The sequence below is a fragment of the Chlamydotis macqueenii genome, chromosome 3, assembly GCF_036417535.1.
Source record: "Chlamydotis macqueenii isolate bChlMac1 chromosome 3, bChlMac1.mat, whole genome shotgun sequence".
NCBI classification, from domain to species: Eukaryota; Metazoa; Chordata; class Aves; order Otidiformes; family Otididae; genus Chlamydotis; species Chlamydotis macqueenii.
The window spans coordinates 2,136,666-2,150,449 of NC_141558.1; the positions used below are offsets into that span (position 1 = coordinate 2,136,666).

General features: G+C 44.5%; 1 protein-coding gene across 2 annotated transcripts in view; it reads right to left on the reverse strand.

Annotated features, from left to right (window-relative positions):
* INTS9 (integrator complex subunit 9) overlaps positions 1 to 13,784 on the reverse strand; it is a 69,935-nt gene that overhangs the window by 28,891 nt on the left and 27,260 nt on the right. For both annotated transcript variants that reach the window (XM_086745083.1, XM_086745085.1), the window contains exons 9-11: positions 13,264 to 13,375; positions 7,590 to 7,770; positions 4,376 to 4,436 (exon numbers count right to left, since the gene is read on the reverse strand). In XM_086745083.1, the coding sequence (XP_086601209.1) occupies positions 4,376 to 4,436; positions 7,590 to 7,770; positions 13,264 to 13,375 (354 nt within the window). The remainder of the gene's footprint in view (positions 1 to 4,375; positions 4,437 to 7,589; positions 7,771 to 13,263; positions 13,376 to 13,784) is intronic.

Genomic DNA, 13,784 nt, shown 5'->3' on the forward strand with positions numbered 1-13,784 from the left:
TTCCCTGTTCACTCTGTCTAGGAAACACGCTGCAACCACAAAGCACAGTAAATTGTACACAGTGATTGTGCGGGAGGAGATATGATGAACACTACCACTACATTAAAGCAGAAGTAACAAGGAGGGAGTAGAAGCATTGTGGGTTCTCTGCAGAGTTGAACAGCGTGTCTGGTTTTACTCAGCACAGCAGAACAAGGAATGAGTTCAAAACAGGTAACATAAATCATAAACCTGGAAAATTTCCATGAAAAGAGAATGAAAAAGCTTCAAACAACTTAGTGGAGAGAGTAGAAGAAGATGAAATAAAGTCATAAGTGTAGAGAAGTTGAAGATACTTTTATTCATCCTCTTGTAACAATAAGAAAGGGATAGTTAAGTGAAACACAAAACAGAATCATAACTGATTAAAGGAAGGAAAAGCTCTTTTACACTATGCATCAGGCACCACTGGAACTCGTTGCTGCAACAACAACTTGGGGGTTTGTTTGCCTTGTTTGTTTTAAATCTTGCTGTTTATACGACTAACAGGAGCACTGAACTTCAGGACCAGACAGCCTGCTGGGCTGGACTTGTTCCGCAGGTAATTAGAAGCTTATTTCCTGGCCCGTCCCTTTCTGATGTATCGTGCCAGGCATGTTATTAATGCTTGCTAATAATTAAGAGGCACGCCTGAGTAATTCCCTATATTCTTCCAACAACTGAGCTGCTAAGCGCATCTTTGCACGATGGGCAATGTCTGTATAGGTTACACTGCACAGCCTACCATTCCTTTTTTCAAAGGAAGGCAATTCTCCACTAGCAACCTATCCGACAGAAACGATCATTCAACGTCTATTTCTGATACTCACTAAAAATTCCCTTAAGTGCTTGTGAGCAGAGCTCCTGCTTGTGATGTTGTGGAGTCACAGGTTTAGAGAGAGTTTACCTAGGACAAAAAGGCTGGCTGCTGACTACGGCTCTAACTTAGGAACTGGACGTCTCGAGTCCGAGCCCTTGGTTTCTCCCAGACTGACGCTGTGGCCACGGACAGGTTATTCTGGTCAGGTCTATATTAAGACGATTTTGGTGTAAAATTACACCAAAACACCATAACAGCTGAGTCTACTGTGGATACTCTTTGCATAAGAGGGCTTCTGCCAGGGAATAAAAACAACAATTGTTAAAGATTTTACTGAAAAGAGGTTATAGAGATGGTTCATACTATATGACTTACATATACAGGGTCAGCTGCAAGATTTTGCCCCCCTTCTGTTTACACTCTTTGCTCCAACTCGGTATTTCATAGGAGAAAGAGAAACCCAGGTCCTCTCCCATGCCTCAGAAGCCGTACGACAGCATTAAACCATAACCAGCTGTAGGTACCACCTAAACTGGAACACAGCCCATAACAGCTGAGAATTACAGGAGTAAAAGGACAGCAGAGGAATCAAAGGCACGCGCTGAGCACCGGGTACCTGACATGGACATTCTTACATGTGTGTCTCGTGTCAGTCACCTATAGAAATCTCCCTATGCTTTGATTGTTTAGAACTGAGCTAAACCAAACCACACATCTTACAGAACAGAAAGGAGCAATCTGATTTGGTGTTCTCAAGCGTGTCTGAACTTCAGTGATTTATCACCTTAGGAAAAGCACTAAATGAAACAGCAGCCTCAGTCTTTATTTGCCTGGCTATTACTTTGCTTTGGTTTTGCTGTTAAGCCAGGCTTTTGAAAGAGTGCTGCTATTTGCCTAGGGCTGCTGCCTCCCACCACACAAATGGGTTTTGCCAAACAGCCAGTATGTGTCAGGGTCCAGAGGAGGCCACGCAGATGCTGAGAGGGCTGGAGCAGCTCTGCTGTGAGGCCAGGCTGAGAGAGCTGGGGCTGTTCAGCCTGGAGAAGAGGAGGCTGCGGGGAGACCTGAGAGCGGCTCCCGGTGCCCAAAGGGGGCTGCAGGAAAGGTGGGGAGAGACTCTTCAGCAGGGCCTGCTGGGACAGGACGAGGGGTCATGGTTTCAAAATAGAGGGAGGCAGATTTAGATTAGATATTAGGAAGAATTTTTTTACACTGAAGGTGTAGAGCACTGTCCCAGGTTGCCCAGAGAGGTGGTGGATGCCCCATCCCTGGAAACATTCCAGGCCAGGTTGGCCGGGGCTCTGAGCAACCTGATCTGGTTGGAGATGTCCCTGCTCCTTGCAGGGGAGTTGCACTGGGTGGCCTTGAACGCTCCCTTCCAACCCATTCTGTGACTCTATGAATTAGCGAGGAGGAGACCCATTTAGTCCATCATGGGGCAGAGGTAATGCAGGTTACTCCACTTCCCAGTGTTTACACAGCAGCTGTAAGTGAACGCTCAAACACAAAATTAGTAGCTGCAGCCATTTCATAGTTTGGGCGCCACAAGGACATGGATACACACTATATTGTGTCATTTAGTGCATTTAAGAGAACCCTTAGGCAAAAATCTAAGAAGTCGAAGAACAGTTTCCTATCACCGATACCCACGGGCCTAGATAAAGCTGTCTGTGCAACTCATGATAAAATGTCCCTAGCTTTGTGGGTCACAATCGGCATGATTTGGCCTTGTCAGCCAAAGCCTGTGCCTGTAACAGGCACGTTGCTCCCTCTGTGCCCTGAGCTTTGTCATGAGGAAACTGATCTCTTATCCACCGCTGTGAGTCCTCTCCTAGATAATTACCTTGTTCTACACATGAAGCACAGATGAATGTCTCAGTAGCTAAACAATAATTTGGCAAAATCTCATTATCAACAGGCCTCTGGAGAATCTAAAATGTCCCAAAAATTAGCGGACACAGTTATCACTCTATAAACACAATGCCTCATCATATAAGATGGGTTAATTAATCCGGCCCTTGACAGCTGCATGTTTGCTTCTCATTTTTGGAAGGGCTTTCACTTAAACCTGCCAGTTCCAGCGCATATTGTGAACAAAAATTTGAACGCAACGTCTTTGGTAGAATATAGGCTGTCAGTGAAACCAGTGACACTGTGGATCAACAAGGACAACCCAGAAAGCAGAGGTGCAGGGGAAATTAGAAAGCGTAGCCAGCAGCACAGCTACAGAGTCTTGCACTCAGAGGCCAAGCCTTGGAATCAATTTATCAGTGTGAACAAATTTTTTGGTTACAAAAAAAGCGGTGAATAGGTGGCTTGCCCTGCAGTCTGCATTACTCTTAGTAACAGATTATACATAATTCACTGCGCATCCTGCTTGAAATGCATTCAAGCATCTGGAAAGAGTGAGGGCTTCTGGTCAGATCCTACTTCCAGAAGTGCCTTTGAAGCACCTACAGATGATAAATACGATGGGTAACGGCCATTTCCAGAACAAGTCCCTGGATGAGGTATCTCAGAGGAGAAAAAAAAAAACAAACCCCAATGCCTGAAAAAACATTTGATCTCTGGACTCTGAAACCTGCAATGGCCACTCTGCACACCTCATCAAACAGTTCTGACCACAGGAACTAAAAGAGCCAGTTTTCTGAGGCAGCATGCCCCAAATGGCTCACTGTCTCACAGGAGGATTTAGCCAAAATTAGTTCTCAGTCCTATTTCTTCCTTTCCTAGTCTGCCTTCCATTTACTTCAGTGGGAAATCTACCTGTTCCCAGCGGAGAAAGTAAGAGATTTCCTTTCTTGATACGTGAGGTAACTCTGAGGCCATGAGTTATACAACATTTATTTAATGTCTGGTTGCTTAAAACGTCCTCTCAAATTATTATTTTGTTGCAGGGAAGATCCCCTCAACGTAAGTTCCAGGGAGATCCCCCCTTACTCCTCTTTGCTTCACTAAGATGCCAGCACGAGTAATTTCACTTAAAATTGCCAAGGACAGCACTCTGTGCTGCAAGCTTTAACTTTTTTATATCAAACCGCTCGTTCAAGACACCATTTCTCCCGCAGCAGACAACACGGTGCCTATTTCAGCTAGGGAGGCAGGAGCTGGGATGACTAAGCTGTCTCTGATAACAAGCTCCTAGTTTTACAGGCTTTTGAAATAAGCTGCTTGGACAAAGGGAACATTCGTGGTTGCAGCCTGGTAAGAGCAAATATCCAACCATGTGTACGCCAGAAAGCCTTCTGTGGGGGAAGAAGTAAAACAGGCGAGCGTATGTAAGTTATACGCTGAAACAAACATCCTGACAATTTTTGAGTTGAGGGAATACCATCATGCATTCCTCCCCCATGCTCCCAAATTAATCACAGAAAGCAAAGAAAAAAAAAAAAACCAGCTTGCATGAATAATGACACAAAACTATTAAATAGCTGTAGAAGCGTTCATCAGAAAAACAACAGCCACACAGGACTGCGTTCCAGAAACCCACTCACCCTGTGATCCTCGCAAACAGCGAGCAAGCCATGGTTTACTTACCTCAGCATGGGGAAAAGGAGGTTCTGGAAGATACACCTTTGTTTGTTTGTTATGACACAACCTTTAAAATAAAAGGAAAATAAGCTGAGTTAGAGAGCTACAGATGCTCCAGCATCTGCTGCCATCTACCGTTAAACCTTCTCCGGAGAAAGCCATTTCATACCAGGCTGAGAGAGCTGGGGCTGTTCAGCCTGGAGAAGAGGAGGCTCCGGGGAGACCTGAGAGCGGCTCCCAGTGCCCAAAGGGGGCTGCAGGGAAGGTGGGGAGAGACTCTTCAGCAGAGCCTGCTGTGACAGGATGAGGGGTAATGGCTTTAAAAGAAAGGGAGATAGATTTAGATTGGATATTAGGAAAAAATTCTTTACTGTGAGGGTGGTGGAACACTGAAACAGGCTGCCCAAGAGAGGTGGTGGATGGCCCATCCCTGGAAACATTCCAGGCCAGGTTGGCCGGGGCTCTGAGCAACCTGATCTGGTTGGAGATGTCCCTGCTCCTGGCAGGGGGGTTGGACTGGGTGGCCTTGAACACTCCCTTCCCACCCAAACCATTCTCTGATTCTATGATTCTATGATCTGTGGCATCAGGTGCAAAGTCACCATTTTGTTTTGTTACTTCCAGTCTTTCTGCTCAGAGGACCAACACCTAGAGGACATGACAACTCACTCATAGCGAGATCACTCAGAGAAGGTGCAAGGCATCTCAAGTAATTGTGAGCACACGATATAAAAGAACTCCTTTGCCGCTGAAGACAAATTTAGAACTCAACATCCACATCATTTCATAGCCCAGACCTCAGCAGTTTTTGCAAAGCCAAACCACCTGTCAACAGAAGAATTCCAGTCGCCTCATCCCACTTCTCAGCAATGACTTGGTCCTTTTGTTCGTTGTAATGTAATTCCCCTACGCATTTTATTATTGCAGCTAGTGTTGGTAAATGCCCTCTCACCATGGCATAATGCTCACTGTTAGCTGCCATTTTACATCAATCATTTATTTCCAAAACATAAATATTGAAAGATGTTGCTTAGCTCTAGCCAGACTCCTGATTCATCCTGTAAGATATTTGTCAGAGGCCTGTGTGACGGTACGATTATCTTAGAATCATAGAATGGTTTGAGTTGGAAGGGACCTTCAAAGCCCATCCAGTCCAACCCCCCTGCAAGGAGCAGGGACATCTCCAACCACATCAGGTTGCTCAGAGCCTCATCCAACCTGGCCTTGAACGTTTCCAGGGATCTGTAGGATACTGTCCTGGTAGAGTTTTTCTGGGAAACACTACCCATCTCATACTTTCTTCACTTTATTGTACAGCAATAAGCCTGGGTCAAACTAAATTTGATAAAGTCTAAGAGATACAGAGCAGGACATTTCTTTTAGCTGACTAAATAGTAGAATTGGAAGGCTGGAATCCCTCAATTCCAACCCCAGTTCTGACCTCAAACCTCTATTTAACAGATATTCAACCTTCGCCTCCATTTCTACCCAAGTAAAACATTGATCTTACACATCAAGTGTTGGAGATCAGACAATGCTGGTTTTGACTTTCGCATATAAGCCACTACAGCAAAGTAGAATTCAAAACCATGGTGTCTGAACACTCGGATGTCTGAATTGTGCCAGCCAGACACAGCAGACAAAACGACCCAGCTGGCACACATGACATTCCTGCTACTTTGACGGCACCATCTAACCCAAAGGATTATCATGACAAGAACGATGCGGCTACCACTTCAGCCGCTACTGACATTGAATCACCATGTAAATACAAACCAAACAACTGTTGAACTATAAACTATATGAGTCCGCACACCCTGATGAGTACACCAAAGTTTGGCAAGGACACTGAGACTTGATTGTCCTACCTTTGCTGAAAGTAACGTGATTAAAATTCACCTGATTTCAATCCTCTCTACAATTCTCCTGAGGGATCAACTCACCTAAGAGTTCCAGAACCTCTCTTTTCTTTCCTGAACTCCAGACTTAAAATTCTGGAAGGAAGGAAAAGGTAACTTACTCTATTCAATAATCTGGAGCACCTCTCTCTTTGTAAGAATTTAGGACCAGCTACAAGCGGCTGGATTCTCCTCTCCATGGCTCAGAATCACAGAATGGTTGAGGTTGGAAGTGACCTCTTGAGATCTAGTCCAAACCTCTGCTCGAGCATTGTCAGCCAGAGCAGGTCATTCAGGACTGCATCCATTTGGGTGTTGGTGTCTCCAGAGATAAGACACCCCACAACCTCTCTGCACAGCCAGTAAAAAAGTGTGTTTGTGTTGTTCAGACAATCTTTCATGTGTTTTTGATTTGCGTTTCCTGACATGCTGCTCTCAGTGGCCACTGCTGAGAGAGTCTGGCTCCCTCATTCTCATTTCTTCCCATCAGGTAAGATCCCCTTTTTGATAAGGGGATCATTTCTTCCCATTGATAAGATCCCCTCAAACCTTCTGCTCTCCAGGCTGAAGAGTCCCCAGCTCTCAATCACCTTTCTGGCCCTGTGCTGGCCTCGCTCCAGTAAGCCCATATCCTTCTTCTACTGGGACACTCCCCACGTAGCCTCATCGGTGCTGGGCAGAGAAGGATTCCCTTCCCTGACCTGCTGGCAGTACGCTGCCTAATGCAGCCCAGGATATTTTTGGCCTTCTTTTTTGCCAGAAAAATACATTGCTGACTCAGCAAAATTAAGCTAGAAAAATCTATTTTGCTTATCATCATCAGTGCAAGTACCAAAAAGGATAGATTACTTGAGTTTGCGTGTTCTATAGGAAACTATGCTTCCCTAATTATAGAACATCTACTCACACACGCACGGACACCCTTGTGACTCAAGAAACGTGTTCACAATTCTAATCAAGTTTATATTGGCATATTTGGTTTCAAAACAGAGGGAGGTAGATTTAGATTAGATATTAGGAAAAAATTTTTCACGCTGAGGGTGGTGGAACACTGGCCCAGGTTGCCCAGAGAGGCAGTGGATGCCCCATCCCTGGAAACATTCCAGGCCAGGTTGGCCGGGGCTCTGAGCAACCTGATGTGGTTGGAGATGTCCCTGCTCCTGGCAGGGGGGTTGGACTGGATGGCTTGAACGCTCCCTTTCCACCCAAACCATTCTGTGATTCTACATTAGAATACATCAAGTAGAGATAACCTGCATGTACCGATTTACCACAGCTGAGTGTGTGAACCGAGGCTGACGAAGCAGCCCTTTAACACCTACCATTCAGCAAAGATCTGGGAGAACTCAAGGGAGCTGTTGGCAACTGGTGAGATGAAATAAAAAGGGACGTTGGAGAGTCCAGCGGAGTCAATATACTGATAGAGGCACTCCAGCAGGTCGTATATGACGCCAGAGGGGTAACAGGGAACCAGCACATTTCCGCCATTCCGGACAGTCATCGCTAAGGGAGAGAGAAAGAGAAAAAACAATTAATAGGGCTCATATTTAAACTTTTAAATCTAATTTCTTTAATCCAAATACTACGTAAGGTATAGAAGGAGCTATCACATGAATTAGCAGAATACATAACGCATATGAATTGGGAGAAACACTTCTGATCGTTAAATACTTTTATTTACTGCCTTCTCCAGGCTTAGTGGAGCGAACAATTAGACTCCAGTACCTGCGAGGCACGTAACAGACTGAGCACATGCAAAACTCCCGACACGAGAGGGCGGTCTTGCACTGGCACATGAGGATAAATGAGGGACACAAAACACCTTGCCACCAAAATAGACCCTGCTCCATCTATCAGCTGTCCACCAGAAGGGAAGGACAACAGTTCACAGGTCTCAGCTGAAAGCATTACGTGTGATGAACTGTTCTGTGCTCAGTTTTCAGTGCTCCAGATGAAAGGCTGAAGATGTGGTTACTCCAAACAGCCCTGAAGGCTAGAAGTGGGTGGTGGAGCATTTCTCCTTTTTAAAAACTCAAAATATTTCTGTCCGTCCAATATAACAAGAACAATTCAAAACCTCCATGAGTTGTGGACAGCATGGGACTAGAGAAAAATGAGGAAAACAGAAAAATAGGTCTGCTCTGTAATCAGGACAGATCTGAGTACAACAGCAAAAGCAAGCACAGCGCAAACATTTTGTTCTTTTGGCAGAACGAATTACAAAAATGCTGTACCTCACGGGAAAGTGGAAATACTTTGTCCAGCTCACTGGGCAATTGTTTCCTCACTGGGATTTCACCTGTGGTCGTGGGGTAAAACCATCTACTGCTGCTAATTGCAGTGCAGCAGCAGCAACGTTATGCATCAAGGCATTACACAAAAAGCTGTGAAAGAGCCTGAAAACACACTTCCTTGACAAGCTTCGATGGGGCACGGATTTAGCACATTACAGGTTTTTCTGGCCCACCTATGCGCTCAAGGAAGATTTTTATGGCTGAATGTTTACCATCAAAATATTTGTGACTACGAATACTCCACATTTGTCTAGAACCCGAGGTGGTACAAAACATCCCAGCAATGTGTTTTATTATCCCTCTTACACGGGGAAGCCTAAACTATCCCATCTGTAAACAGGATGTGAAAAGAGAAACGAGGAGATTAAGAACAATATTTTCAAAGCCATCTGGGGGCTGGAAGTTAAGCCTCTGGCTCCAGGACCAGAATTTGCATTGCTTTGTTAGGCACCCAAAAAATTCTGCGAAGGGGAAAGATAAACGCCTGTATCCACAGCAGCAGGAATGCTGCCCGGAGCGGAGAGAGGGGATGCAGAGTACAGAGCGTGTTAGTGGTCAGTGGAAAACGCTAAGGAAAGGGCTACGTCTGCGGCTCTATCTCTGTTCTGAACGAAGATACCGGCTGAAACACCAAGGCGTGTGTCTCCATCAAACGGGCTCCTTCTTCGTTTGCTCAGGGACCAGCTCGCCCCACCCTGTTAAGAATGGCTAACTCCTCCCTTTGAAGAGGCAGAAGGAAGAGCTTTCATCTAATGACGGGCTGCTTAAAGAATTTGCCCAAGCCATGAAAAATGTGGGTTCCACTCCTAAGCCTTAGAGTTTGAATTCAGAGCTCTCCCTTTCCTGCAGCTGTTGGTTTGCTATGGAAACCTCAAGCCTCTCCTGCTGAAAGCAACCATGAGTTCAAGATTCCTGGGACCAGAGAGAAAATAACGGAGGGTGAGGTCTTTGAGCAGACGCTAACTGGCTACCAATAACTGATATAAAATCACAGCCCAGGGAGTGGAGCACTCTTCCAGCCAGCTGCCCTACCCACCAGGCCATGGACCCAGGGTTGCTGGCCCTCTACATCTCACGTTCCTCCTGTCACAATGAGCTGGTGAAACCGGCCTGGTGAATGCTCCTAGTCCCCAGGAGAGGAGAAGACAGCAAGACAGCCACTCCATCACTGACAAGGCTTGGTGTGACAGCTTTTCAGCTTAGAACATAGCACTGAGTTCCTCGGTGCAAGTGTGTTTGTGTGTGCTGTAGTCAGCATAGCTTCTTGAGGGTGCTCTTCAGTGGTCCCATAAAGGGATAAGAATTACCTCCCAGCTTTTCCAAAACAGGGATGAAAACCTTTACAAGCATATTGCTTTCCGTGCAAGCAGCAGGTCCAATCTGGCTCTCTGCACCACTGCAGCAACTTTCTACAGTTGTCAGTAAAAGGACACTTGTATTTGAAAGCTGTTCAAAGCCCGATTTATCTCTGTGACTGATGGATGCACTCTCTTGATAAAAGTTGTATAATAATCTTGGCATTTCAAATTTAGTCTCCTTCAGTAGCTCCGTAACAAGTTGTTCAATTTACAACTCGCAATGAGATATTTGCTTTTCGAACAGCTGCCACCACAAGGTCAAGCTGGCACCTAAAAAGCAAACTGTGCTCTTTTTGGCTTTATATAAACACACACGCGCATACACAGAGAGCCACAACCGCACACGCACAGAAAATATCACAAACTGTCCCTACAGACAGTCTGGCAATTTTGCTGATGATGCCCAAGGCGATGTAAAAATACAATTGCTTTTCTCGAGCTGCAGAGTGCTGGTGCTGCAGTGCTGAGCACAGAAAAAGGGGTTTGGGCTGAACTTGGAGACGCGACAAAGCAATGGTTTCAGCGCCGCACACACAACGCCGAGAGGAAATCACGCATGTGACTCGGTAATGATGGGAATCAGCGTCTGTAACTCTACATGCTGGGATGAAAACAGAGATCAAGGTGAAATTTTCACACTTCCATTTCTGTGCTTCACAACACTTACTCACAAACGTGCTGTTACCTCATGATACACATTTCTGGTACATTTCCAGTGTCTGCTTTAGAGTTTTTACCTAGTGTATGCGGAGCTTCTTGTGAAATCCCCTGAACGTTTTGGAAATGGGAAAAATATAGGACTATTGTGCTCAGCTTGCTTGCCTACTCTGCTGCGTTTCCCAGGAACCTATTGCTTTTTGAACTTTTTTACACATTTGAAAGAAAACTGAGTCACTATTTTCTTCTCCTGATGTTGAGTTAGATGTGTAAATACAGCTAGTTTCATGTAAAGGACAGTCCTACCACTACATTATTCACAGAATTATTTAATTTCTTCAGGTCGCTGTGTTTTTTGGCAAATACCACTCAAATTCCAGATTCTTACAATGGCATCATTTTAATTTTCTAATTTCTCTGAGTTTGTCTCGTTCAAGATAGAAGCTGACTTAAAGAGCTTCTGCAAAACCCTCAAAGTAGTTCAGAATGTTTCTGTAACTTGTGCAGATAAACATTCACCTGTACCTCCATATGTAACACATTGATTTATCTACATTCATCTTTCAGATTTTGCTTTGGCCCAAGCTACATCTCTAAGACTTTGTTTCATTTTTAAAAGCATTTCAATTAACAACAGTCTCACTCTTGTTTACTTAGCATGCAGCAGCTGCAGTTCAAGGCACGCGTGACCGCCAAGGTGCTGGCTTGAGCACATCTGCAGCAGGGCTGACAGCAGGGCAGCATGTTCCACTCCTCGGCCTCTCCAGTACGAAGTCTGACATTTCAGCTCAGACTTGCTCCCTTGGTGATTTAAGGTGAGGCAACAGGATGTGATCATGCTATGTGATCTGCCAGGGGAACAGCAACCCCCTTAAGAGGTCCTGAAGGGACAATGAGGGGCAGCACATCTGGATTTGGCAGAACAAGGTCACCAAAGCTTATCTGCGACAGCTCACAGGGTAATAAAATTAGCAACGCTTAAAAACAATGAGAACGCAGACTGCGATACGCATACACACGTAGAAACGCACGCATCACTTCGGAGAGGAAGTCACAGGTGTTAACACAGCTTCAAGGGGAGGTTGAACAAGTTCCTGGAAGAGAAATCCACTGAACGCTGCTAACTACAGAAAAGCCATGTCTGATTCAGGAAAATCCTGAAATAAGAATAGTTGAAGGCTACGAGATTATGAGGGGAAAGTATTATACAGCCGGGTCCTGTTCTTCTGCTCTTCTTCAGGCATCTGCTCGTGACTCCTGCTGAAGCCAGGATGCTGGCAGAGAGGATCTTTGGTATAACTCAAGATTATCATTCTTATAAAACGTCAAAACACACTCTATTAAGAGGTATTTACACTACACGGAATCATCCTGACCCTGTAACTCATCTTTTCATACAAACAAAATCCAAACCTCACATAATTCTACCTTGTACATCCCACAACAGGACCTAAGACTCCTGTTCGAACTGAAACATGTCCTAAACAGAGACATCTAATTTTGATTTAGAGATGGTGGGTGATGGAGGAATCTGCCACATCCCTCGTATTATTTGCCTTCCACTACCATGGCAGTCTCCTACTGGGACTGTGAGACAGCACACAGATATTCAGCATCTGTGTACATGCACAAGAATTTTTTAATGGGAAAAAAACCCCAAGTATTGTGGTTTTTTCCTTTCCAAGGGGCACATTCACAGGTATAAAGTAAGACTAAGAATTGTTTGCACTTCAGCTCTGTTCTCAGTTTTATTCTGCAACCTTGGGTAAACCACGTAAATACCACAGCTCAAATTTCTCCCAGGTGTGTAATGGGGACCAGAACACTTGCTTACAGTGAGGATTCCCTGATTTAGACTTCTAATGTCTTTTGGAGACCTTTGTAACAATCCTATCACGAGCTTTTTAGTCTTATTTGTAAAAAAGCAGTCAGTTTAAAATAAAGGGAAGATGTCTGATAAAAGAACCAGCAATACACAGCAGGGCAGACATGAGAAACTGGTTTGATGGCAGAAGGGCGAGAGCACAGAGGAAATGAGGTGGGGGAAGGGGAGAAAAGGAGAGAACAGCACTGGATGTGACATTCCAAACAGGCTGGAAAACGCTGCCATTCGCGCTGATATCACAGCTTTGCAATTATCAGCTTTTCCAGCTGTGAAAGCTTCTGATTAGGTTTTATATTTCTGGGGTCTATAAATATATCTTGATTTTTTTTTTAAACAGAGCTTGTGCTGTTTGCTTTTGATATATTTAAAAATCAGGTGTAAGAAGGGAAGCAGATGTGCTTGTTTTCAAAACTGAAAATCATTAAAAAGCATGTAAAGATTTTACACTGGATGATGTACAGGAAGGAAATAGTAATATTTCAGCTGGGAACAATATCCAAAACCCGAGCAACACGTAGTCTGTTGGCAGCGAAGCGACATACTTAGCAAACCAAGAGCAGTAGATTATTAAATCTCATTATACCTGTTCCATTCCAAAACATTTCAGGTACAACTTGTGTCTCTCCAAGCACTTACTGTATTAATGACATCAGGAGCACATCGTAAAATCTAAACAGCTAGTTTCATGCCAGAAGCTATAGCTGGACAACTTATTCAATTCCAGGAATCTCTGAATTATTTCCCACCCAAAGCAATGAATAAGATGATAAAACAGGCAAAAAGACTTCTTTCAATGACCTACCCAAGTTGCTGCAGAACTCTCCTACCATGCCATCCGGGTTAGCAGTAGGGATTTGTGTAAGGCCCGTCAGGATGAGAACATCACTGTTTTTAAGAGAAGCTTGATCCATGGGCTGAAACAGAACACAGTGAAATAAAATGAGTAACATCAGAGTTTTAACACAGCTTTCTCTGCTCTGCACCAAGACTGCAACACAAATAGATACAGTGACCAAGAAGGAGAACGCATGGAACACTTTAAACCTCACATCCCTCCATCTGTGGAAACATAACTGAAGTTAATAAAAACACATACAACTGTTTACCTGCATACTACAGCCCAAAACAAACAAGGGAACTGTAATCAGATCCATCTCAAAGTAGTCTCCACAGACTAATCATTCCATGGCCTCAGGAGCTGAACACAGAAGACAGTAATTTGCTTGGGATGTGGCAGTGCAGTCAGGAAGGGTTTAACACTTGCATCTCTGTCTCTGGCTGTACTAGTTTCCAACTCCTTCCCTTTGCAAATCAAGGTGTCAG